Here is a 23,944-nt window from a genome sequence, read left to right as displayed (position 1 = left end):
TCATTAAACTCTTCTAAAGGACTGATGAAATATAGGCAACAAAGTGATTCTGATGACGCGTGTAAACTGTCTGATCTGAATTTATGTAGGACTGAATGTAAATGAGATTTTTTTGGAAATGCAATAGTTGACTTATCTTGTTACTCTGTGAGAATCAAGATGGGACTAATGGCTCAACTACAGCATGGGAATCGATGGCAGCACTGACGTCTGATTGAAACATGGGATGTTTTGGTTTTTGCTTATATCTTTCTCTCTTCTCTTTTCTTTCTTTCTTTCTTTCTTTCTTTCTTTCTTTCTTTCTTTCTTTCTTTCTTTCTTTCTTTCTTTCTTTCTTTCTTTCTTTCTTTCTTTCTTTCTTTCTTTCTTTCTTTCTTTCTCTCTCTCTCTCTCTCTCTCTCTCTCTCTCTCTCTCACCATCTCTTCTCCCTCCCTCCCTCTCTCTCTCTTTCTCTCTCTCTCTCTCTCTCTCTCTCTCTCTCTCTCTCTCTCTCTCTCTCTCTCTCTCTCTCTCTCTCTCTCTCACCATCTCTTCTCTCTCTCTCTCTCTCTCTCTCTCTCTCTCTCTCTCTCTCTCTCTCTCTGTCGTGTCTCTCTTTCAGCTGTCCGGTGGGGACCCGTCCCGATCTGTTCTCATCCAGGTAGCAGAGTCCGCCTACAGGTTCGGCCTCGGCTCCATCGCTGGCGGTAAGTCACGTCTGCATCTTAAATGGCACCCCAATTCTTATATAGTGCACTACTGTTGACCAGATCCCTTAAAGTAGTGCACTATATAGGGAAAAAGGTGCCATTTGGGGCAGGCCCCATGTCACCACTACCCCCTCACCCTCCACCCTCAAAAGAAAATGAGAAAACAAAGGGCTTCCTATTGCGTTCTGCAGGGGCGATTCCTCCACCGCTTAAAGAGGACAGGAACCTCCCTGTGTTTGGACTCTTTTGTACCTGTGACTGATCAGAGAGAGGGGGCTTTTTGGGGGAAGGGTGCGGTCGTGTCCCTCTCCCCCCTTCCATCCTCCCTCCTCCCCCTCTACAGGAGACAGGTTAATAAGGAGGTAGCGCCCTCCCTGACCGTCCCCTCTCTAATTAAACCTGTTGGTCGGTTGGACCCCCTCTTTGTGTATAGTCGCAGAGCCGTCAGATAACACATGACTGACGAGCCTGTAAAATCCAGACAACTGCGCCTCCATTTTGGATCGTTTGATGTCCCCCACCATTACCATCACCACACACCTTCCTTATCTTCCTCTTTTGTCTCACCCTCCTCATCCTCACCTGTCCCAGGTTGCTGTAAAACAGTGTGACAGCACTGTACTTTGTAATGTTTTCGAAACGTCAATGTGATGTTGCCTACTTTGCATGAATGTTATCTGAACGTCTTTGTAACGTCTTTATGACACCTTTGTAATGCCTTTACTACACTTCATGGTAACTTAGTAAAATAATAATGTATTTATAGATCTTGGTGAAGACCTATATACCGCAATAACAACCTAATGACGTCTTTCTAACTTCTTTCCTCTCCTCTACTACCTTCATAACGCCTTAATAACGTTTATGTAACGTGTTTTTCCAGCTGTGGGAGCCACAGCAGTTTATCCTATAGACCTAGTGAAGACCAGGATGCAGAACCAGAGGACCACAGGCTCCCTGGTGGAAGAGCTCATGTACAAGAACAGCTTTGACTGCTTTAAGAAGGTGGTGCGCTATGAAGGCTTCTTCGGCCTCTATAGAGGTCAGTACCAGACGGGTTGTGTCCCAAATGGCACCCTATTCCCTATATAGTACACTGCTTTTAGCCAGAGTAGTACACTATTTAGAATGTAGTGATAGGCTAATGATCATCACTACAGCTCTGGGTAGAGGTAGGCACAGATTTAGGATCAGCTTACCCTCATCTAATCCCAACCATAACAATAAGAATGAAAACACTAATCTGACCTGAGATCAGCTTCGACTTCATCTCACTCCATCACAACAACAGATGGGGTTTAGAGGTGTGGTAGAAGAGAGGGGGAAGAGGAGAGAGGAGAGGAGGGCGGGTTTGAGTTCACCTTCCCTCTGACCTGGCTTCTTTGAAGTGATTAAAGGTAGTCTCGGGAGTTTCGTGGAGACAATGCATGTTGCACGCAAAGGCCACATACCAGCAGAGCTCTGTCACAATGGTAGTGTGTGACTGCCCCTGCCAGACTTCAACTGGCATAAATATAATAAGTACCTGCACTCAGGGAGCGGGGTGTAGGAGGGAGAGGGAGCGGGGGGTATTAGGAAGAGGGAGCGGGGGGGTAGGAGGGAGAGGGAGCAGGGTTAGGAGGGAGAGGGAGGAGGGGGTAGGATAGGAGTGGGAGCGGGGGGGTAGGAGGGGGAGGGAGGAGGGTTAGGAGGGAGAGGGAGGAGGCGGGTAGGAGGGAGAGGGAGCGGGGTTAGGAGGGAGAGGGAGCGGGAGCGGGTGGTATGAGGGAGAGGGAGGGGGTTAGGAGGGAGAGGGAGGAGGGAGGAGGAAGCGGGGGTAGGAGGAAGGGGGAGGGGAGTTAGGAGGGAGAGGGAGCGGGGTTAGGAGGGAGAGGGAGCAGGGGTAGGAGGGAGAGAGGGCAGGGAGGAGGAAGCGGGGGTAGGAGGGAGGAGGAGGGGGGGTAGGAGGGAGAGGGAGCGGGGTTAGGAGGGAGGGAGGGCAGGGAGGAGGAAGCGGGGGTAGGAGGGAGGAGGAGGGGGGGTAGGAGGGAGAGGGAGCGGGGTTAGGAGGGAGGGAGGGAGGGAGGAGTGGGAGGGAGGAGTGAGAGGGAGCGGGTGGGAGACCGAGCGGGTGGTAGGAGGAAGAGGGAGAAGGGAGAGGGAGGAAGGAGAGGGAGGGAGAGGGATGTAGCAGGACGGAGGAGGGAGCGGGGTGGTAGGAGGGAAAGGTAGCGGAAGGGAGGAGGGAGGGAGGAGGAAGCGGGGGTAGAAGGGGGGAGAGGGAGCGGGGAGTAGGAGGAAGAGAGAGGGAGGGAGCGGGTGCAGGAGGGAGAGGGAGTGGAGGTAGGAGGGAGAGGGAGGAAGGAGAGGGAGGGGAAGGAGGGAGGGAGAGGCAGGGAGGGGTAGGAAGGTTCTTGAACAACACACGATATCATGTGATTTGAAAAGGGGAGGTGGCTTTTATGATTGACAGGTGAGTTCTCCCCTGAGGGTTCTAAGAGGCGGTGGGAATCCTTAGTGTCTGTCAGAGGACATCAAGCCTTTAAAGAGGTCTCTGTTATTACAGACACACGGTCAGACAGACCTGGCTCCAAGGTAGTGGTACACTGGCAGATACCAGCTCTCTGTTCTCCACTCCTAGACATCATGTGACCAAACATCAAACGATACAGTTGTATTTGAATGGCCATCCAGTCACCAGGTCACATAGTACAGTTCCACTACAAAACAAGTTTAGATGAGGAAGACAATTTCAGAGACTCCAGAAGGAAACACATATATTGTTATTCGCAATTCCCCCATTAACATGTATCTACTGTGTAGTAAAGCTGGTTATGTTATATTAGCCACTGAGGAGAGTGTCATAAGCCAACTCAGGGGATGTTTCTGTTGTAATGGAATGAAGCTGAGCTTTTTCCTTCACCTCCCCTGTTTCCCATTACTGAATGAGGTGAGCATTAGAATGGTGAGACAGCCAGACCAGAACACACACACACAAACGCATGCACACGCTGCAAACACTAGGATGATGTCATGGTCTCGAGACGGGAACAACGCAGCAGCATGAGAAAACAATAAGCATCTCTAACTACGACTGTGAACTGCTATGGGCCATTTAATAATACAATGACTTTTGTGTGGTTCTCAGCCCTGCCACAAACACAACTAACGCTCCTATTTCTGTTTGTGAGTCCCAGCCCAGCTGAAATCATGCTAATCATATGTTTGTGCTCCTGTGTCTGTGTGGCCTGTTTTGGGCCCTGCGTTCACTGCCCCCCTCCAACCCCTCCACTATTAGGCTTGAGATGGGTCATCCAACACACTCGAATCACATTATATGGTTTATTTCTATCCGTCTGGAAGTCTTTGGGTTGTAATTGAGGGCCTTATAAACTTTGGTTAGAGTGTTTTCTGTCTACCTTTCTATTCTGGGAAGGAGTTTCTTTCACTTTGTTAGTCTGTTAAGCCCCTGATGTCCCCACACCCCACATCACTAGTGTTCATTAGTGTCAGGGGGATCAGGCTGAATTGGATACAGCAGGGTGTGTGTTTAATGTGGAGGGGGACTGTGCTGTGCTGTGCTGTGCTGCTGCCCGCCAGTGTGTGTGTTTGTGTGTTTGTGTGTGTGTGTTGGACTTCCTTGGCCCTTCTCTTTTCTAATCATGTTGTGTCCTAATGATAGGTCTGGTACCACAGCTACTGGGTGTGGCCCCGGAGAAAGCCATAAAGCTGACAGTAAGTGCCTTGTTTCTCCACATGGAGACCAGTCAGGCCCCAGTCACCACGGAGCCCCTCACTGGGCCCTAGTTGAACATTTACCTCTAGTTTTAGTTTAATATACAATACAGATTTTATGTGCACACACACTCACTCAAACACACGCACGCACGCATGCATGCACACACACATACACACACATGCATGCACACACACATACACACACATGCATGCACACACACACACACACATACACACACCCCACCCCCCTCAATGTATCAAATCAAACCCCAATGTATCAAATCAAATCAAGCTTTATTTATACAGCACATTTCAGACATGGAATGCAACGCAATGTGCTTCACAAAAAATAAAAAAAATAAAAAAAGCTGAAATATTTTTTTCACAACAAACATAAGATAAAAAACACAAAAATAACAAAAACTAAACAACTAAAAAGCACCGTAAGGAAAAGCAAAGCAAAAAATGTGTTTTAAGATCTCTTTTAAATATGTCCACAGTTTCGGCCCCCCTCAGGTTCTCTGGCTGGGGGCATAGTAACTAAAGGCTGCCTCTCCATGCCTCTTGGTCCTAGGCTTTGGGATAGTTAAAAGGCCAGTGCCAGAGGACATGAGGGACCTACTGGGTAAATAACTTAAAAGCATATCTGACATGTATTGGGGTGCACAATCGTGGATTGATAAAAAAAACAATAGAAGAATCTTTAAATTAATTCTTAAACTCACAGCCAGCCAGTGCAGAGACCTTAAAACTGGTGTAATGTGTGCTCTCCGTATGGTCTTGGTCAGTACACCAGACAGGAGAGCATTACAGTAGTCAAGCCTACTTGTAATAAAAGCATGGATGAGTCTCTCTGTATCAGCCTGAGAGAGAAACGTCCGCACCTTGGCAATGTTCCTCAGGTGGTAAAAAGCTATTTTGGTCACATTCCTAATGTGTGATGCAAAATTTTGTTCAGAATCTAAAGTATCACCTAGGTTTTTACCTGGTGTTTTATATTTTTTGCCCGTGAATTAAAACGTGTGGCCAGATTCTCTCTCTGTGCTTTGGCTCCAACAATAAGTACCTCGGTCTTGTCTTAATTTAGCTGAAGGAAGTTGTGAGCCATCCAAGTATTTAAATCACTGATACAGTCTAATAGTTTATCAGTGGAGCTAAAATCCTCTGGTGACACAGAAATGTAAAGATGTGTATAGTCTGCGTAGCGGTGAAAATCAATGCTGTGCTTCCTGATAACGCTGCCAAGGGGTAATATATACACTGCTCAAAAAAATAAAGGGAACACTTAAACAACACATCCTAGATCTGAATGAATGAAATAATCTTATTAAATACTTTTTTCTTTACATAGTTGAATGTGCTGACAACAAAATCACACAAAAATTATCAATGGAAATCAAATTTATCAACCCATGGAGATCTGGATTTGGAGTCACCCTCAAAATTAAAGTGGAAAACCACACTACAGGATGATCCAACTTTGATGTAATGTCCTTAAAACAAGTCAAAATGAGGCTCAGTAGTGTGTGTGGCCTCCACGTGCCTGTATGACCTCCCTGCAACGCCTGGGCATGCTCCTGATGAGGTGGCGGAAGGTCTCCTGAGGGATCTCCTCCCAGACCTGGACTAAAGCATCCGCCAACTCCTGGACAGTCTGTGGTGCAACGTGGCGTTGGTGGATGGAGCGAGACATGATGTCCCAGATGTGCTCAATTGGATTCAGGTCTGGGGAACGGGCGGGCCAGTCCATAGCATCAATGCCTTCCTCTTGCAGGAACTGTGACACACTCCAGCCACATGAGGTCTAGTATTGTCTTGCATTAGGAGGAACCCAGGGCCAACCGCACCAGCATATGGTCTCACAAGGGGTCTGAGGATCTCATCTCGGTACCTAATGGCAGTCAGGCTACCTCTGGCGAGCACATGGAGGGCTGTGCGGCCCCCCAAAGAAATGCCACCCCACACCATGACTGACCCACCGCCAAACCGGTCATGCTGGAGGATGTTGCAGGCAGCAGAACGTTCTCCACGGCGTCTCCAGACTCTGTCACGTCTGTCACATGTGCTCAGTGTGAACCTGCTTTCATCTGTGAAGAGCACAGGGCGCCAGTGGCGAATTTGCCAATCTTGGTGTTCTCTGGCAAATGCCAAACGTCCTGCATGGTGTTGGGCTGTAAGCACAACCCCCACCTGTGGACGTCGGGCCCTCATACCACCCTCATGGAGTCTGTTTCTGACCATTTGAGCAGACACATGCACATTTGTGGCCTGCTGGAGGTCATTTTGCAGGGCTCTGGCCGTGCTCCTCCTGCTCCTCCTTGCACAAAGGCGGAGGTAGCGGTCCTGCTGCTGGGTTGTTGCCCTCCTACGGCCTCCTCCACGTCTCCTGATGTACTGGCCTGTCTCCTGGTAGCGCCTCCATGCTCTGGACACTACGCTGACAGACACAGCAAACCTTCTTGCCACAGCTCGCATTGATGTGCCATCCTGGATGAGCTGCACTACCTGAACCACTTGTGTGGGTTGTAGACTCCGTCTCATGCTACCACTAGAGTGAAAGCACCGCCAGCATTCAAAAGTGACCAAAACATCAGCCAGGAAGCATAGGAACTGAGAAGTGGTCTGTGGTCACCACCTACAGAATCACTCCTTTATTGGGGGTGTCTTGCTAATTGCCTATAATTTCCACCTGTTGTCTATTCCATTTGCACAACAGCATGTGAGATGTATTGTCAATCAGTGTTGCTTCCTAAGTGGACAGTTTGATTTCACAGAAGTGTGATTGACTTGGAGTTACATTGTGTTGTTTAAGTGTTCCCTTTATTTTTTTTAGCAGTGTATAAACTGAACAGTACCGAACCCAAAATCAAACCTTGTGGAATGCCACATGTGATATGTATTTTCTCTGAGTTAAGTTCACCAAGGGTAACAAAAAACTCTTGACCGGTTAAATAGGTCCTAAACCAATTTATAACTGGACCGGAGAGGCCAACCCACCTCTCCAGTTTGTCCAGAAGGACATCATGGTCAACCGTGTTGAATGCAGCACTTACATCCAAGAGTACAAGGACAGAGAGCTATGTCTGTTTCAATCAGGCTGCATGATGAAAAGTGAAAGTACTTATAGTCCAACTCGTGTGTGGTACCTGTATTAGTAGTCTCACAGTGAAATATTACTGTTACTACAATCACATTACTAGTGGCCCTTTAGCTTACCAATATCCACTCCCGCTGTATTTTGTCTATGTGTTTGTGTGTGTGTCTGTCTGTGTGTCTGTGTGTGTGTTTGTGTGTGTGTGTGTGTGTCTCTGTGTCGGTGGGTGTGTCTGTCTGTGTGTGTGTCTGTGTGTTTGTGTCTGTGTGTGTGTTTGTGTGTCTGTCTGTGTCTGTGTTTGTGTGTCTAATGCTTAGTCTTCTCACCGCAGGTGAATGACTTTATCAGAGGGAAGACCAGACAGACAGATGGATCAATCCCAGTACCTGCTGAGATCCTAGCTGGTGCATGTGTGAGTTTAATCTTATTCATCAACCTCCATCAACACAGAGACATACAGTGGAGACATTCAGTGGAGACATACAGTATTTCTATATCAACCTCCATCAACACAGAGACATTCAGTGGAGACATACAGTGGTGACATACAGTATTTCTATATCAACCTCCATCAACACAGAGAGATGTATAGTAAACGCTATATCAACCTCCATCAACATTTTAAATTTACATTTTAGTCATTTAGCAGACGCTCTTATCCAGAGCGACTTACAGGAGCAATTAGGGTTAAGTGCCTTGCTCAAGGGCACATCGACAGATTTTTCACCTAGTCGGCTCGGGGATTAGAACCAGCGACCTTTCGGTTACTGGCACAACGCTCTTAACCACTAAGCTACCTGCCGCTCCACTATCAACACAGAGAGATGTATAGTAAACGCTATATCAACCTCCATCAACACAGAGAGAGCTGTACGGTAAACACTATATCAACACAGAGAGAGCTGTACGGTAAATGCTATATCAACACAGAGAGAGCTGTACGGTAAACGCTATATCAACACAGAGAGAGCTGTACGGTAAATGCTATATCAACACAGAGAGAGCTGTACGGTAAACACTATATCAACACAGAGAGAGCTGTACGGTAAACACTATATCAACACAGAGAGAGCTGTACGGTAAACACTATATCAACACAGAGAGAGCTGTACGGTAAACACTATATCAACACAGAGAGAGCTGTACGGTAAACGCTACATCAACCTCCATCAACACAGAGAGAGCTGTACGGTAAACGCTATATCAACACAGAGAGAGCTGTACGGTAAACACTATATCAACACAGAGAGAGCTGTACGGTAAACACTATATCAACACAGAGAGAGCTGTACGGTAAACGCTATATCAACACAGAGAGAGCTGTACGGTAAACACTATATCAACACAGAGAGAGCTGTACGGTAAACACTATATCAACACAGAGAGAGCTGTACGGTAAATGCTATATCAACACAGAGAGAGCTGTACGGTAAACACTATATCAACACAGAGAGAGCTGTACGGTAAATGCTATATCAACACAGAGAGAGCTGTACGGTAAACACTATATCAACACAGAGAGAGCTGTACGGTAAACACTATATCAACACAGAGAGAGCTGTACGGTAAACGCTATATCAACCTCCATCAACACAGAGAGAGCTGTACGGTAAACACTATATCAACACAGAGAGAGCTGTACGGTAAACACTATATCAACACAGAGAGAGCTGTACGGTAAACACTATATCAACACAGAGAGAGCTGTACGGTAAATGCTATATCAACACAGAGAGAGCTGTACGGTAAACGCTATATCAACACAGAGAGAGCTGTACGGTAAACGCTATATCAACCTCCATCAACACAGAGAGAGCTGTACGGTAAACACTATATCAACACAGAGAGAGCTGTACGGTAAACACTATATCAACACAGAGAGAGCTGTACAGTAAACGCTATATCAACACAGAGAGAGCTGTACGGTAAACACTATATCAACACAGAGAGAGCTGTATGGTAAACACTATATCAACACAGAGAGAGCTGTACGGTAAACACTATATCAACATAGAGGGACATAGTAGAAAGCCATATATCCCTGTTGAAAGAAAGACATAAAGAGACTGCTACCTGAGACTGCCCCCCTCCCCCAACTCGACCCCACTACACATAGCCTGTGTTTGATCAGTGAGCTGTCACACACTCTGACCCCCCCCCCCCTCTCCCCCCACCTCATCCCTTTGGGTCTACCTGACTCTATAGCGTCACCCCCTCAACCAATGAATAGAGAGAGGCCTTTCACCACGAACCTGTTTGATGCCGATCACTAAAGCAGAATATTTAGGGATACACAAGTCATTATGTGACCCGTATACAGCTCAATTAAGGTTATGACTTAAGGATACACTATGCAGAAATCGCTCCGCCATTTCCTGGTTGCTAAAATTCTAGTAGTTTGCCTAATTTCAGTTTATGTGACAAAACAAGCAAGTATAGTGTAGAGAATCATTGTAACCATCGAAACCGCTGTGAAACATCTTTTCCATATCCAAAATGATACCATGGCATTGTGGAGTGAGGATGGATGGATTTTTCCTATTTTTCACTGTGAGCTGTTCTGACAGCTCCTTTCATCCTGTCTCAGCCCATGGTGTTAGTGCTGGTGCATCACTCTCCTGTTATCACTCACACACACACATGCGCTCACAGAGAGACACACACACATACTCACACGCACAAGCATACACATGCACGCTCACAGAGAGACACACACACACATACACAGACGCAAAGACTCAGACATGCATGCGTGTACACACACGTACACGCACAAACACACACATGCATGCATGCACACAGACACCGACACACAGACACAGACACAGAAACACACACACACACACACACACACACACAAACACACACACACACACACACATAAACAGACACACACAGATACTTCAGCCACATCACATGAAGTCTGTTTATATGATTTGGAAGCTGTGAAAGTGTTGGTTTGGGCTCCGGCGACAGTCCTAGACCAGTAGTCTGACAGGCGACAGGTCCCAGACCAGTAGTCTGACAGGCGACAGTCCCAGACCAGTAGTCTGACAGGCGACAGTCCCAGACCAGTAGTCTGACAGGCGACAGTCCCAGACCAGTAGTCTGACAGGCGACAGTCCCAGACCAGTAGTCTGACAGGCGACAGTCCCAGACCAGTAGTCTGACAGGCGACAGTCCCAGACCAGTAGTCTGACAGGCGACAGTCCCAGACCAGTAGTCTGACAGGCGACAGGTCCCAGACCAGTAGTCTGACAGGCGACAGGTCCCAGACCAGTAGTCTGACAGGCGACAGTCCCAGACCAGTAGTCTGACAGGCGACAGTCCCAGACCAGTAGTCTGACAGGCGACAGGTCCCAGACCAGTAGTCTGACAGGCGACAGGTCCCAGACCAGTAGTCTGACAGGCGACAGGTCCCAGACCAGTAGTCTGACAGGCGACAGTCCCAGACCAGTAGTCTGACAGGTGACAGTCCCAGACCAGTAGTCTGACAGGCGACAGTCCCAGACCAGTAGTCTGACAGGCGACAGTCCCAGACCAGTAGTCTGACAGGCGACAGTCCCAGACCAGTAGTCTGACAGGCGACAGTCCCAGACCAGTAGTCTGACAGGCGACAGGTCCCAGACCAGTAGTCTGACAGGCGACAGGTCCCAGACCAGTAGTCTGACAGGCGACAGTCCCAGACCAGTAGTCTGACAGGCGACAGTCCCAGACCAGTAGTCTGACAGGCGACAGGTCCCAGACCAGTAGTCTGACAGGCGACAGGTCCCAGACCAGTAGTCTGACAGGCGACAGTCCCAGACCAGTAGTCTGACAGGCGACAGTCCCAGACCAGTAGTCTGACAGGCGACAGTCCTAGACCAGTAGTCTAACATGCGACAGTCCCAGACCAGTAGTCTGACAGGCGACAGGTCCCAGACCAGTAGTCTGACAGGCGACAGTCCCAGACCAGAAGTCTGATAGGACAGGACAGAAGAAGGGGGAATTAAATACAGAAAGAGCCCAAAGAGAGGAGGGAGGGAAAGAGTGAGGTGTGTAATGAACGTTTTTAAAGGGGGTTTTAACGGCAAAATAAATACAGTTTTTTACAATCACTTTGGCACTAATTTCAGAACCTTGACGTCATTTTTCAAAACTCTAGACACAAAACTCACAACCAATGATCAAAATGCAAATTTTTCTAAACTCTTAACACTTTTTTCAATTGCTTGGATACAATACACATGTCATGAGCCCTCTCACTCCACCGGGTTACCACCTTTATTTGTTTCCACTATCTTCCACTCTGCTCACCTCCCTCTCTCTACTCAGCCTAACTAGCTCCACCTGTCCCTGCTCTGCTCGGCTCTAATTACTCTGCCAGCTGCGCTGCATTACCCACTAACCTCTCCCAGTATTTAAGGCCCTGTCTTTCAGCTCTCCGGTGTCAGATCGTCTGCAAAGCTCACACCCGGAACCTGTTTGCTCGCGCTTCTGGCTCACCCTGGTTTTGTGACCCCGGACCTGCCTGTTTTTTGGATACTCTTCTGCCTCAGGAGATCCAGACCTGCTTCTGCCATTACGACTCCTGACTACTCTTCAATCCCGGTAACTCTGACCAGCCTTCTGCCTTGCTACTACGTATTTTGGATTTCCCTTGAACTGTACTGCTGCCTGGTTTCATTCCGCCCTGTTGTGTCTGTGTCTCCCCCCCCCCCCAGGACTTCTGGACCACCCACCACCGGCTTCATAGGACGCATCGCTGCCACTGGGGGGGGCACAGACCCAGCGCATTGGACGGGATCCCTGTTACCCCTGGAGCCTTCATTCACTCCCTACTTCCCTTTTCCCTTAAGTTTAATAAACTTTCTGGTGTGACGCAATTGTGGTCCTCTGGTCGTCTGTCTGAATCGTGACAGTACGATCTGACCATTATGGACTCAGCGCACACTTTCCCCGACATGGAAACCGATGAGCATGAGCAGCAGTTCCAGCAGCAGCAACAACAACTCGCCATGATCATTCAACTCCTCACCAACCTTACCCCAGCCAGTCTGCCCACCAGCCCAGCCCCCGAGTTACCTGCCCCGGTCATTGCAGCCGCTGCTCCGGAACCCAAGATTGGAAACCCCGAGCGGTTCAACGGCGATTCAACCCAGGTCCGGCCATTCCTGACTAGCTGCCGACTTCAGTTCTCCTTGCAGCCAAGGACCTTCGCCACGGAGGGGGCTAAAGTTGGGTATGCCATCACTCACCTGACGGGCCGAGCTCGACTCTGGGGAACAGCAGAGTTCGAACGTCAAACCCCCGCATGTGCAACCTTCGACCTGTTTGCTGAGGAGATGCTGAAGGTGTTTGACCTGGATTCACCCACCGCAGAGGCGTCTCGTGAACTGTTCAGTATTCGACAAGGCAGACGTACAGTCGCAGACCATTCCATCGACTTCCGAACCCTGGCTAGACGAAGTTCTTGGAACACACCATCGTTGGTGGACGCGTTCTTCCATAGTTTGGCTGACTATATCAAGGACGAGTTGGTCTCCCATGAACTGCCTTCCACTCTTGATGAAGCCATCGCACTGACTGTCAGGATCGACAGAAGGATACAGACCCGTCGTCGTGAGAGGGGGCGCCAAGGTCCACCTACTACCGGCATTCGGAGAGATCCGACTGGGCTCCTGTCATCTACTGCCACTCACCCAGGTCAGCTTGATCAGTCTGAGCCTATGGAGATTGGGCGAGCCTCCCTCACTCCTGCAGAGCGCCAGCGCCGCTTCACCTCAAACCTCTGCCTCTATTGTGGAGGTGATGGACATCGTGTGGTAACCTGCCCTTTAAAGGGCCGAAGCTCACCGGGCGTAGGGGGAGTCCGGTTGAGTTCAATGACCATCCAGTCCTCCGACCGCAAACCCCTGCTGCAAGTTCACCTCCGCCTCTCTGACTCAACTCACACCCTGGCTGCTCTGGTGGATTCTGGCGCCGAAGCCAACATAATGGACATCAAGCTGGCACGCCAACTGGGACTGGAGAACCTCCGTTTGACACCTCCTATTCCTGCCCGGGCACTGGACGGACACTTACTCGGATCGGTCACTCATGTCACGGCCCCGGTCTCGATGGGTCTGTCCGGAAACCATCAAGAAACTATCCAGTTTCACCTGCTCCCCTCTCCAGGCCAACCCCTCATCCTGGGTTACCCATGGCTCCGCCGGCACAACCCTCAGCTCGACTGGGTGACCGGGGTGATCAGGGAGTGGGGAGAGGACTGCCACCGAACCTGCCTGCTTGCTGCCGCACTACCCCCTCGGCCAGTACCTACTAACTCCGCTCCTGACCTCTCCAATGTCCCAGAATGCTACCATGGTCTCAGAGAGGTGTTTAACAAAGCAAGAGCCACATCTCTGCCCCCTCACCGACCGTACGACTGTGCCATCGACCTCCTCCCTGGAACAGCTCCTCCAAGGGGTCGTCTTTATTCGTTGTCTGCTCCTGAAAGAAAGTCCATGGAGGACTACATCAATGGCTCTCTGTCCGCAGGATTAATCCGTTCATCTTCATCTCCTGCTGGTGCTGGCTTCTTCTTTGTGGGGAAGAAGGACGGATCTCTTCGCCCCTGCATCGACTACAGGGGACTCAACGACATCACAGTGAAAAACCGTTACCCTCTGCCTCTGCTCACCTCTGCTTTTGAGTTGCTCCAGGGAGCCACTGTTTTTACCAAGTTGGATCTCAGAAACGCTTACCACCTAGTGCGGATCCGGGAGGGAGATGAATGGAAAACCGCATTCAATACACCAACAGGCCACTACGAGTATCTGGTTATGCCTTTTGGCCTCACCAATGCTCCTGCTGTGTTCCAGGCTCTAGTGAATGATGTACTGCGGGACATGTTAAACAAGTTTGTCTTCGTTTACCTGGATGACATCTTAATTTACTCCAGAAACCTGTCTGAACACACCCGCCATGTCCAGCAAGTCCTTCATCGTCTTCTGGAGAATTCCCTCTACGCCAAGGCAGAGAAATGTGAGTTTCACGTCAAGACAGTGGCCTTCCTGGGGTACATAGTGGCAGAAGGAAGTATCCAAATGGATCCTGCCAAAGTATCAGCAGTCACTTCATGGCCAGTTCCGGAGAACAGAAAGAAGCTGCAACAGTTTCTGGGGTTTGCTAACTTCTATAGGAAGTTTATCCGGAACTACAGTACCGTTGCTGCCCCTCTCACTGCTCTAACCAGCACCAAGCAACCCTTCACCTGGACCCCAGCAGCCGACAAAGCCTTCAGTACCCTCAAGGTGAGGTTCACCTCCGCTCCCATCCTCCAGATGCCTGATGTGGACCGGCAATTCATTGTGGAGGTGGACGCCTCGGATGTGGGAGTTGGTGCTGTGATTTCTCAGTGGGCTGCGGAGGATAGGAAGCTCCATCCCTGTGCCTTTTTCTCACGTCGGTTGTCCCCCTCTGAGTGCAATTACGACATAGGGAACCGTGAGCTGCTGGCTGTGAAGCTTGCCTTGGAGGAGTGGCGTCACTGGCTGGAGGGGTCCACCATTCCATTTCTCGTTTGGACCGATCATAAGAACTTGGAGTACATCCGCACGGCCAAACGGTTGAACTCCAGGCAGTCCCGCTGGGCCCTGTTCTTCACCAGGTTTAATTTCACTCTGTCATACCGGCCTGGATCACGCAACACCAAGCCAGACGCCCTCTCCCGTCAATTCCAGAAGGATGACACCCCCTCCAAGGACCCTGTGTCGATTCTGCCAAGTCCCTGCATCGTTGCAGCTCTGACCTGGGCTGTTGAGGAACAGGTGCTGGAGGCTCTCCGTAACCAGCCAGGTCCCAGCACTTGCCCAGCTGACCGCCTTTTTGTCCCCGAAGACCTGAGGTCCCAGGTCATTCAGTGGGGACATGACTCCCGCCTAGCTTGTCACCCTGGCTCCACCCGCACTTACAACCTGCTCGCCCAGAGGTTCTGGTGGCCCTCTCTGAGGAAGGATGTACGGGAATTCGTCCAAGCCTGCCCCATCTGCAACCAACACAAGTCGTCCTGCCAGCCCCCAGCCGGATTGCTGCAGCCCCTGCCTGTGCCCAGACGTCCCTGGTCTCACATCGCCCTTGACTTTGTCACGGGGCTGCCCCCTTCAAGTGGCATGACCGTCATTCTCACCATCGTTGACCGTTTCAGCAAGATGGCACACTTCATTCCCCTCCCCAAGCTCCCAACCGCCAAGGAGACCGCCCAGGTGGTCCTGGAACACGTCTTCCGGATCCACGGACTGCCAAGGGATGTTGTTTCTGACCGTGGTCCACAATTCTCCTCCGCTTTTTGGAAGGAGTTCTGTCACCTGCTGGGAGCCACAGTCAGTCTGACTTCCGGATTCCATCCCCAATCCAATGGGCAGTCAGAGCGGGCTAATCAGGAGCTCGAGAAGGCACTGCGATGCATGACTTCACGCAACCCCCACTCCTGGTCGCAGCAATTGACATGGGTGGAGTACGCACACAATTCTCTGACCTGCTCTGCCATCGGTATGTCCCCTTTCCAATGTGTTTATGGATACCAGCCTCCTCTATTTGCCAGCCAGGAGGAGGAGGTTACTTGCCCATCTGCACTTGCTTTTGCCCGTCGATGTCGCCGCACCTGGTCACAAGCCCGAGCCACACTCCTCAGGTCCGTTGCCAGCTACACTACCGGGGCCAACCGTCGGAGAATTCCTGCTCCCACCTACCATGTTGGTCAAAGGGTGTGGTTGTCATCGAAGAACCTGCCACTCAGGGTGGAGTCGCAGAAGCTGGCACCTCGGTTCATTGGCCCATTCCCCATCATAAGAGTGATTAGCCCAACTGCTGTCCGGCTCCAACTGCCTAATTCCCTGAGGGTGCACCCCACTTTCCATGTGTCTAAGATTAAGCCCATCCATGAGAGTCCGCTGGTCCCTGCTGCGCCTGGTCCTCCTCCTCCACGGCTCGTCGATGGTGGTCTGGTTTACACCGTCCGCCGCCTGCTTCGGTCCAGACGGAGGGGTAGGGGTCTCCAGTACCTCATTGACTGGGAGGGCTATGGACCTGAGGAAAGGACCTGGGTGCCAGCTAGTCGGATTGTGGATAGGACTCTCATCACCGCTTTCCACCAACGGCATCCTGATCAACCTGCAATCCGTAGGGGCCGCCCCAGAGGGGTCCCTAACCGTCCGGCCCGCTCGGCTTCCTGTCCTGTGCCTGATCCTGTCTCGGGACCTGTCCCATCTCCCGACCACGGCCCTCCGGCTTCCTCCGAGGATGAGGACGTTCACTCGGACCGTTCGGAGGAGTTCTAGCCCTCCTCCGGCTCCCCTCCTCCCGCCCGGCGTGGTGTTGCTCTTGGGACTTCTGGGGCCGTCCCTTGGGGGGGGGTTCTGTCATGAGCCCTCTCACTCCACCGGGTTACCACCTTTATTTGTTTCCACTATCTTCCACTCTGCTCACCTCCCTCTCTCTACTCAGCCTAACTAGCTCCACCTGTCCCTGCTCTGCTCGGCTCTAATTACTCTGCCAGCTGCGCTGCATTACCCACTAACCTCTCCCAGTATTTAAGGCCCTGTCTTTCAGCTCTCCGGTGTCAGATCGTCTGCAAAGCTCACACCCGGAACCTGTTTGCTCGCGCTTCTGGCTCACCCTGGTTTTGTGACCCCGGACCTGCCTGTTTTTTGGATACTCTTCTGCCTCAGGAGATCCAGACCTGCTTCTGCCATTACGACTCCTGACTACTCTTCAATCCCGGTAACTCTGACCAGCCTTCTGCCTTGCTACTACGTATTTTGGATTTCCCTTGAACTGTACTGCTGCCTGGTTTCATTCCGCCCTGTTGTGTCTGTGTCTCCCCCCCCCCCCCAGGACTTCTGGACCACCCACCACCGGCTTCATAGGACGCATCGCTGCCACTGGGGGGGGCACAGACCCAGCGCATTGGACGGGATCCCTGTTACCCCTGGAGCCTTCATTCACTCCCTACTTCCCTTTTCCCTTAAGTTTAATAAACTTTCTGGTGTGACGCAATTGTGGTCCTCTGGTCGTCTGTCTGAATCGTGACAACACATAAAACTAAGATCATTTGTTCATTTAACAAAAATCACCTGTTCAATATGACACAACATCAAAGTACTACTATTTCAAAAGGCAATTCACACATTACATTTCAGATGAGTGTCTATTCATTTCATTACAATTATCCAACTATCAATTGATACAACTGCTCAAAATGATAAGTAACTGTTGCATTACTCTTAATGCATAGTTGTATGGAAACAGACAAACAATATTCCATGTTTAGATCATGAAAGTTTCAAGATAACGAGATTCATTGTCACCAATTAGCGTGGAGCATGAACCAATTAGACTACATTATCTATGGATGTAATATTTCATCATCATTCGTTATCAGACACCGTTTCTATGGTCCCATGTACCACATTTTCAGACTACTTACAGTATTGACAGTACTGCACTGTATGGATGCAGGCCCTTGTAATTGCTTGTCCAATTCTGCCAACTCGTTACTGATGATTGAGTTCACATTGTGGAACGAGTATATAAAGAATTGATTGGGATCCACTTTTAACAACATAACGATATGTACTGTAACATGGAGCTGGCAGGTGATCCAGGTCACAATAGAGGTCAAGCAGTGGTGGGAGGAAGACGTGTTGGTCAAAGGAATGGTAGGGGACAAGCACCCCTTCTGAGAGGTGGTCGTGGGCCTCGTTTGAGAGGTGTGGGGGAACGTGATAGAGGACAAGGCCACGGACCAAGACAGTGGCAGCAACAGCAAAGAGTGTCCAATGAAATCCGAGCAATAGTAGACCATGTCATAAATCATGGCATGACAATGCCTGAGGCGGCTACAATGATACAACCAAACCTCAGAAGGTCAACCGTGGCCTCAATAATCAGAACTTTCCACAATGAGAACCGGTAAGTCGTCAGCATGCACTAAACATTATGCTACTCTCAATTGTCAAATGACTGCATACCAATGTGTATCACAGAGTAGGTGATGTGACCAAGTGTCTTCTTACTGTAATGTTCCCTGTAGAATTGAGACTAGGCCAAATAGGGAAGGCAGAGGCAAAATTCTGACTGACCAACAAGAGCAGGCTGTGGTCGATTTGGTTCGGGCCAGAAATGATATTCACCTTACAGAAATTCGCCAATGAAGAGATGTTTAACAATGTGGAATCCATAAGTTTGCCAACTATTGCACACATGCTGAAAAGGCACTAGGTGTCTTTAAAACAACTATACTGTGTGCCTTTTGAAAGAAATGCAGACAGAGTGAAGCAAATGAGGACTGAGTATGTTCAGGTATGTTCAGTTTCAAGATGGCTGTTGTAATAAAATTCTTTAATAATTCTACATTGTACAGTAATCAGTAAATCTCTTTCCAAAATGTATTTTTAGAGGGTGATGGAGCTGGATGCTGATGACAACCATCACAAATGAATATATTTGGATGAGGCAGCCTTTAACCTGGCCAAGACAAGGAGGAGAGGTCAGAATTTCATTGGCCAGCGGGCAACCATCCAAGTACCTGGACAACGTGGGGCCAACATTACCATGTGTGCGGCTATATCAGAAGATGGTGTGGTGGGACGCAGACCTCATATTGGATCATATAATGCAGCTCTCCTTGTAACCTTCCTTGATGAGCTCGATCAGGTCTGTAGAGCTGATGGCATGACCTATGTCATTGTGTGGGATAATGTCAGGTTCCACCATGCTCATATGGTGCAAGCATGGTTTCAGGCACATGCACAATTTACCACCCTGTATTTACCCCCATACTCTCCTTTCCTTAACCCGATTGAGGAATTTTTCTCCACATGGAGATGGAAGGTTTATGATAGGCGCCCTCATGAACAAGTCACTCTTCTCCAGGCCATGGATGACGCATGCAATGACATCACGGCAGACCAGTGTCAGGCCTGGATTCGCCATGCCCGAAGGTTTTTTCCAAGATGTTTGGCTAATGAAAACATCCATTGTGATGTAGATGAGAACCTGTGGCCAAATCCACAAGACAGAGTTGATGAAAATGTAGTACAGTAATCACTCCTATGTTTTGCTTTTTACAGTACAAGCAAGTAAGTTGAGGAACACTGCATTTGATGTTTTACAGTACTGTATTGTTTTTCATCAATATTTCAGATTTTGTTCAATGATTCCACTGTAGTACTTTTACAGGGATGTATTTACATGTAGTACCATAATGAAACATGTATCACCTATTTTGTACTACAATATTTAATGATTGTACGAACAATGACACAGTGAAACTATCGGTTGCTTGTGTGTGGGTGATCTAAATTAACGTTTCATTGGTATTTCACAATAAATTTGTTTTTTGAACCAATGATTGTGCAAGTGCAAGATTTCTTTAAAGATATGAATGCACAATGCAATGTTTTGAACATTGGACAGCCTGTGTTTCAAGTGATGACCGTTTAGAGTTTTGTGTTTAGAGTTTTGAAAAATGATGTCAAGGTTCTGAAATTAGTGCCAAAGTGATTGTAAAGAACTGTAATAAATAGGACACAGTCAGACTGGAGAGGATCTAGTCATATTCTGATCTCTTCTGCGCTCTACTGCTCTCTTCTTCTCTCTTCTCCTCTGTTCTTCTCTGTTCTCCTCTCTTCTTCTCCTCTGATCTTCTGTTTTTTCCATTCACCTCCTCTCCCTCCTCCTCACCTCCCCCTTTCCCATTTCCTTTACACTTTTCTATGCTCCTCTCAACTCTTCTGATCGCTTCTCTCCATTCATCTCTTCTACCTTCTTCTCCTCATCTCAACTTTGCTCTTTGCCACTCCACTCAGCTGTCCTCCACTCATCTCTACCCCTTTTCTCCTCTCCTCTTCTCTCTCCTTTCCTCTCCTCACCCCTCTCATCTCCTCTCCACTCCTTCTTCTCTCCCCCTCTCCCCTCCTTCGCTCTTTCCTCCCCTCGTAATAGCCTCAGAATTAAGCTCAGTGAGGGTTGCCAGGTCTTAATGATTATTTGGTAAGAACGGCATGCTCCGTTTACTGAGACGCTGCTGGCTGGCTGGATGCCTATCAGGCGGTCGCTGGCCCTCATTTGAGGAGAGAGCGAGAGAGTACAGTATTGCTTTGTTAGTTTTCACTGTAGTAATTATTCAGTGTAAATCACTTCAATTTGCATGGTTCGATTTTTAAGCCTTTTTAACGGTTTGTTATTCGGCTCCGTTGCGAGTTATAAAACATTTACCACAACGTTTAACATGCACATGAGCACATCAACATAAACACACACAGACTCGTAAATGCATGTACGCTTGTGTAATCCTCATTTAAGAATTCTGGCACCTATGAAAGAGTGGTTATTAATTGAGGGTGGCTAATGTTTGCTAACTGATGCTAAACTATTGTTTGCCTTTGAAAAGTAAACTGTTACATAGCTGTTAGCCCGAGGGGGTGTGTGTGTGTGTGTGTGTGTGTGGGGGTGTACGTGTACGTGCTGGTATGTGTGCAACAAGTTAACAATTTTACTTCAGATTCTGACAGTTTATCCACTTTTATCCAAACGTCAAATGTCGAAGTTAAGGGTTAAGGTTTTGGATAGAGTTAAAACATTATGTTTAGGCATTCATTCCGAATGGTTAAGTTAAACCCAGGCCTACTTGATGGTAATAGTGCTCACTGTTGCCCCTAGTGGCCGGTTTTGAAGGCATTTCCTGACGTCCTCAAATTTCGACGTCAATCTTGAGCGATCTGGCTGATGTGTGTGCTCACACACACAAACACACACAAACACACACAAACACACACAAACACACACACACATACTGTGTCTGTAGTGCTGGAGCGTGTCTGAGGTTCTGACTCTCAAACCCCCTCAGGGGATCACCTTGCCTTGTAATTACCTGGGAATTATCAGCGCGCCACCGACTGTCTCACTCTGTAATCAAATCTCCCTCTCTGTCTGTCTCTCTCACCCTCTCTTTCTGTCTCTCTCTCCCCCTCTTTCTCCCTCTCTCTCCCCCTCTCTCTCCATCTCTCCCCCCCTCTCTCTTCATCTCTCCCCCCCTCTCTCTCCATCCCTCTCCCCCTCTCTCTCCATCCCTCTCCCCCTCTCTCTCCATCTCTCCCCCCCTCTCACTCCATCTCTCTCCCCCTCTCTCTCCATCTCTCCCCCCCTCTCTCTCCATCTCTCCCCCCCCTCTCTCTCCATCTCTCCCACCCTCTCTCTCCATCTCTCCCCCCCCTCTCTCCACTCTCTCCCCCTCTCTCTCCATCTCCCCCCCTCTCTCTCCATCTCTCCCCCCCTCTCTCTCCATCTCTCTCCCCCTCTCTCCCCCTCTCTCTCCATCTCTCTCCCCCTCTCTCTCCATCTCTCCCCCCTCTCTCTCCATCTCTCTTCCCTCTCTCTCCATCTCTCTCCCCTCTCTCTCCATCTCTCTCCCCCTCTCTCTCCATCTCTCCCCCCCTCTCTCTCCATCTCTCTCCCCCTCTCTCTCCATCTCTCCCCCCCTCTCTCTCCATCTCTCTCCCCCTCTCTCTCCATCTCTCTCCCCCTCTCTCTCCATCTCTCTCCCCCTCTCTCTCCATCTCTCTCTCCATCTGTCTCCCCCCTCTCTCTCCATCTCTCTCCCCCTCTCTCTCCATCTCTCCCCCTCGCTCTCTCCATCTCTCTCTCCCCTCTCTCTCCATCTCTCCCCCCCTCTCTCTCCATCTCTCCCCCCCTCTCTCTCATCTCTCTCCCCCTCTCTCTCCATCTCTCTCCCCCCTCTCTCTCATCTCTCTCCCCCTCTCTCTCCATCTCTCTCCCCCCTCTCTCTCCATCTCTCTCTCCATCTCTCCCCCCCTCTCTCTCCATCTCTCTCCATCTCTCTCCATCTCTCTCCCCCTCTCTCCATCTCTCCCCCCCTCTCTCTCCATCTCTCTCCCCCTCTCTCCATCTCTCCCCCCCTCTCTCCATCTCTCCCCCCTCTCTCTCCATCTCTCTCCCCCTCTCTCTCTCCATCTCTCCCCCCCTCTCTCTCTCCATCTCTCTCTCCATCTCTCTCCCCCTCTCTCTCCATCTCTCTCCCCCTCTCTCTCCATCTCTCCCCCTCTCTCTCTCCATCTCTCTCCCCTCTCTCCCTCTCCCCCCCTCTCTCATCTCTCCTCCCCTCTCTCTCATCTCTCTCCCCCTCTCTCTCCATCTCTCTCCCCCCTCTCTCTCATCTCTCTCCCCCTCTCTCCCCCTCTCTCTCCATCTCTCTCCCCCTCTCTCTCCATCTCTCCCCCCCTCTCTCTCCATCTCTCCCCCCTCTCTCTCCATCTCTCTCCCCCTCTCGCTCTCTCCATCTCCCCCCTCTCTCCATCTCCCCCCTCTCTCCATCTCCCCCCTCTCTCCATCTCCCCCTCTCTCCATCTCCCCCCTCTCTCTCATCTCTCTCCCCCTCTCTCTCCATCTCTCTCCCCCTCTCTCTCCATCTCTCTCCCCCTCTCTCCATCTCTCCCCCCCTCTCTCCATCTCTCTCCCCCTCGCTCCATCTCTCCCCCCCTCTCTCTCCATCTCTCCCCCCCTCTCTCCATCTCTCTCCCCCTCTCTCTCCATCTCTCCCCCCTCTCTCATCTCCCCCCCTCTCTCATCTCCCCCCTCTCCATCTCCCCCCCCTCTCTCCATCTCTCCCCCCCCTCTCCATCTCCCCCCTCTCTCCATCTCCCCCCTCTCTCCCCCTCTCTCCCCCTCTCTCTCCATCTCTCTCCCCCTCTCTCTCCATCTCTCCCCCCCTCTCTCTCCATCTCTCCCCCCTCTCTCTCCATCTCTCTCCCCCTCTCGCTCTCTCCATCTCCCCCCTCTCTCCATCTCCCCCCTCTCTCCATCTCCCCCCTCTCTCCATCTCCCCCCTCTCTCTCATCTCTCTCCCCCTCTCTCTCCATCTCTCTCCCCCTCTCTCTCCATCTCTCTCCCCCTCTCTCCATCTCTCCCCCCCTCTCTCCATCTCTCTCCCCCTCGCTCCATCTCTCCCCCCCTCTCTCTCCATCTCTCCCCCCCTCTCTCCATCTCTCTCCCCCTCTCTCTCCATCTCTCCCCCCTCTCTCATCTCCCCCCTCTCTCATCTCCCCCCTCTCCATCTCCCCCCCCTCTCTCCATCTCTCCCCCCCCTCTCCATCTCCCCCTCTCTCCATCTCCCCCCTCTCTCTCCATCTCTCCCCCCTCTCTCTCCATCTCTCCCCCCTCTCTCTCCATCTCTCTCCCCCTCTCTCTCCATCTCTCTCCCCCTCTCTCTCTCCATCTCCCCCCTCTCTCCATCTCCCCCCTCTCTCCATCTCCCCCCTCTCTCCATCTCCCCCCTCTCTCCATCTCCCCCCTCTCTCCATCTCCCCCCTCTCTCTCCATCTCTCTCCCCTCTCTCTCCATCTCTCCCCCCCTCTCTCCATCTCTCCCCCCCCTCTCTCTCCATCTCTCTCCCCCTCTCTCCAT

At 50.2% G+C, this 23,944-nt stretch overlaps 1 protein-coding gene across 1 annotated transcript in view; it reads left to right on the top strand.

The window, feature by feature from the left end:
* The window catches only part of slc25a13 (solute carrier family 25 member 13), a gene marked incomplete at both ends in the record, with an annotated part of 93,631 nt that overhangs the window by 43,408 nt on the left and 26,279 nt on the right, over positions 1 to 23,944 (top strand). Inside the window, 4 exons of the mRNA XM_084158346.1 lie at positions 603 to 687; positions 1,574 to 1,732; positions 4,352 to 4,404; positions 7,833 to 7,913. Coding sequence (XP_084014472.1) covers positions 603 to 687; positions 1,574 to 1,732; positions 4,352 to 4,404; positions 7,833 to 7,913 — 378 coding nt within the window. The remainder of the gene's footprint in view (positions 1 to 602; positions 688 to 1,573; positions 1,733 to 4,351; positions 4,405 to 7,832; positions 7,914 to 23,944) is intronic.

This window comes from Coregonus lavaretus (assembly GCF_964263955.1).
Source record: "Coregonus lavaretus genome assembly, chromosome: 3".
NCBI lineage: Eukaryota > Metazoa > Chordata > Actinopteri > Salmoniformes > Salmonidae > Coregonus > Coregonus lavaretus.
This window is presented reverse-complemented; position numbering and strand designations above follow the sequence as displayed.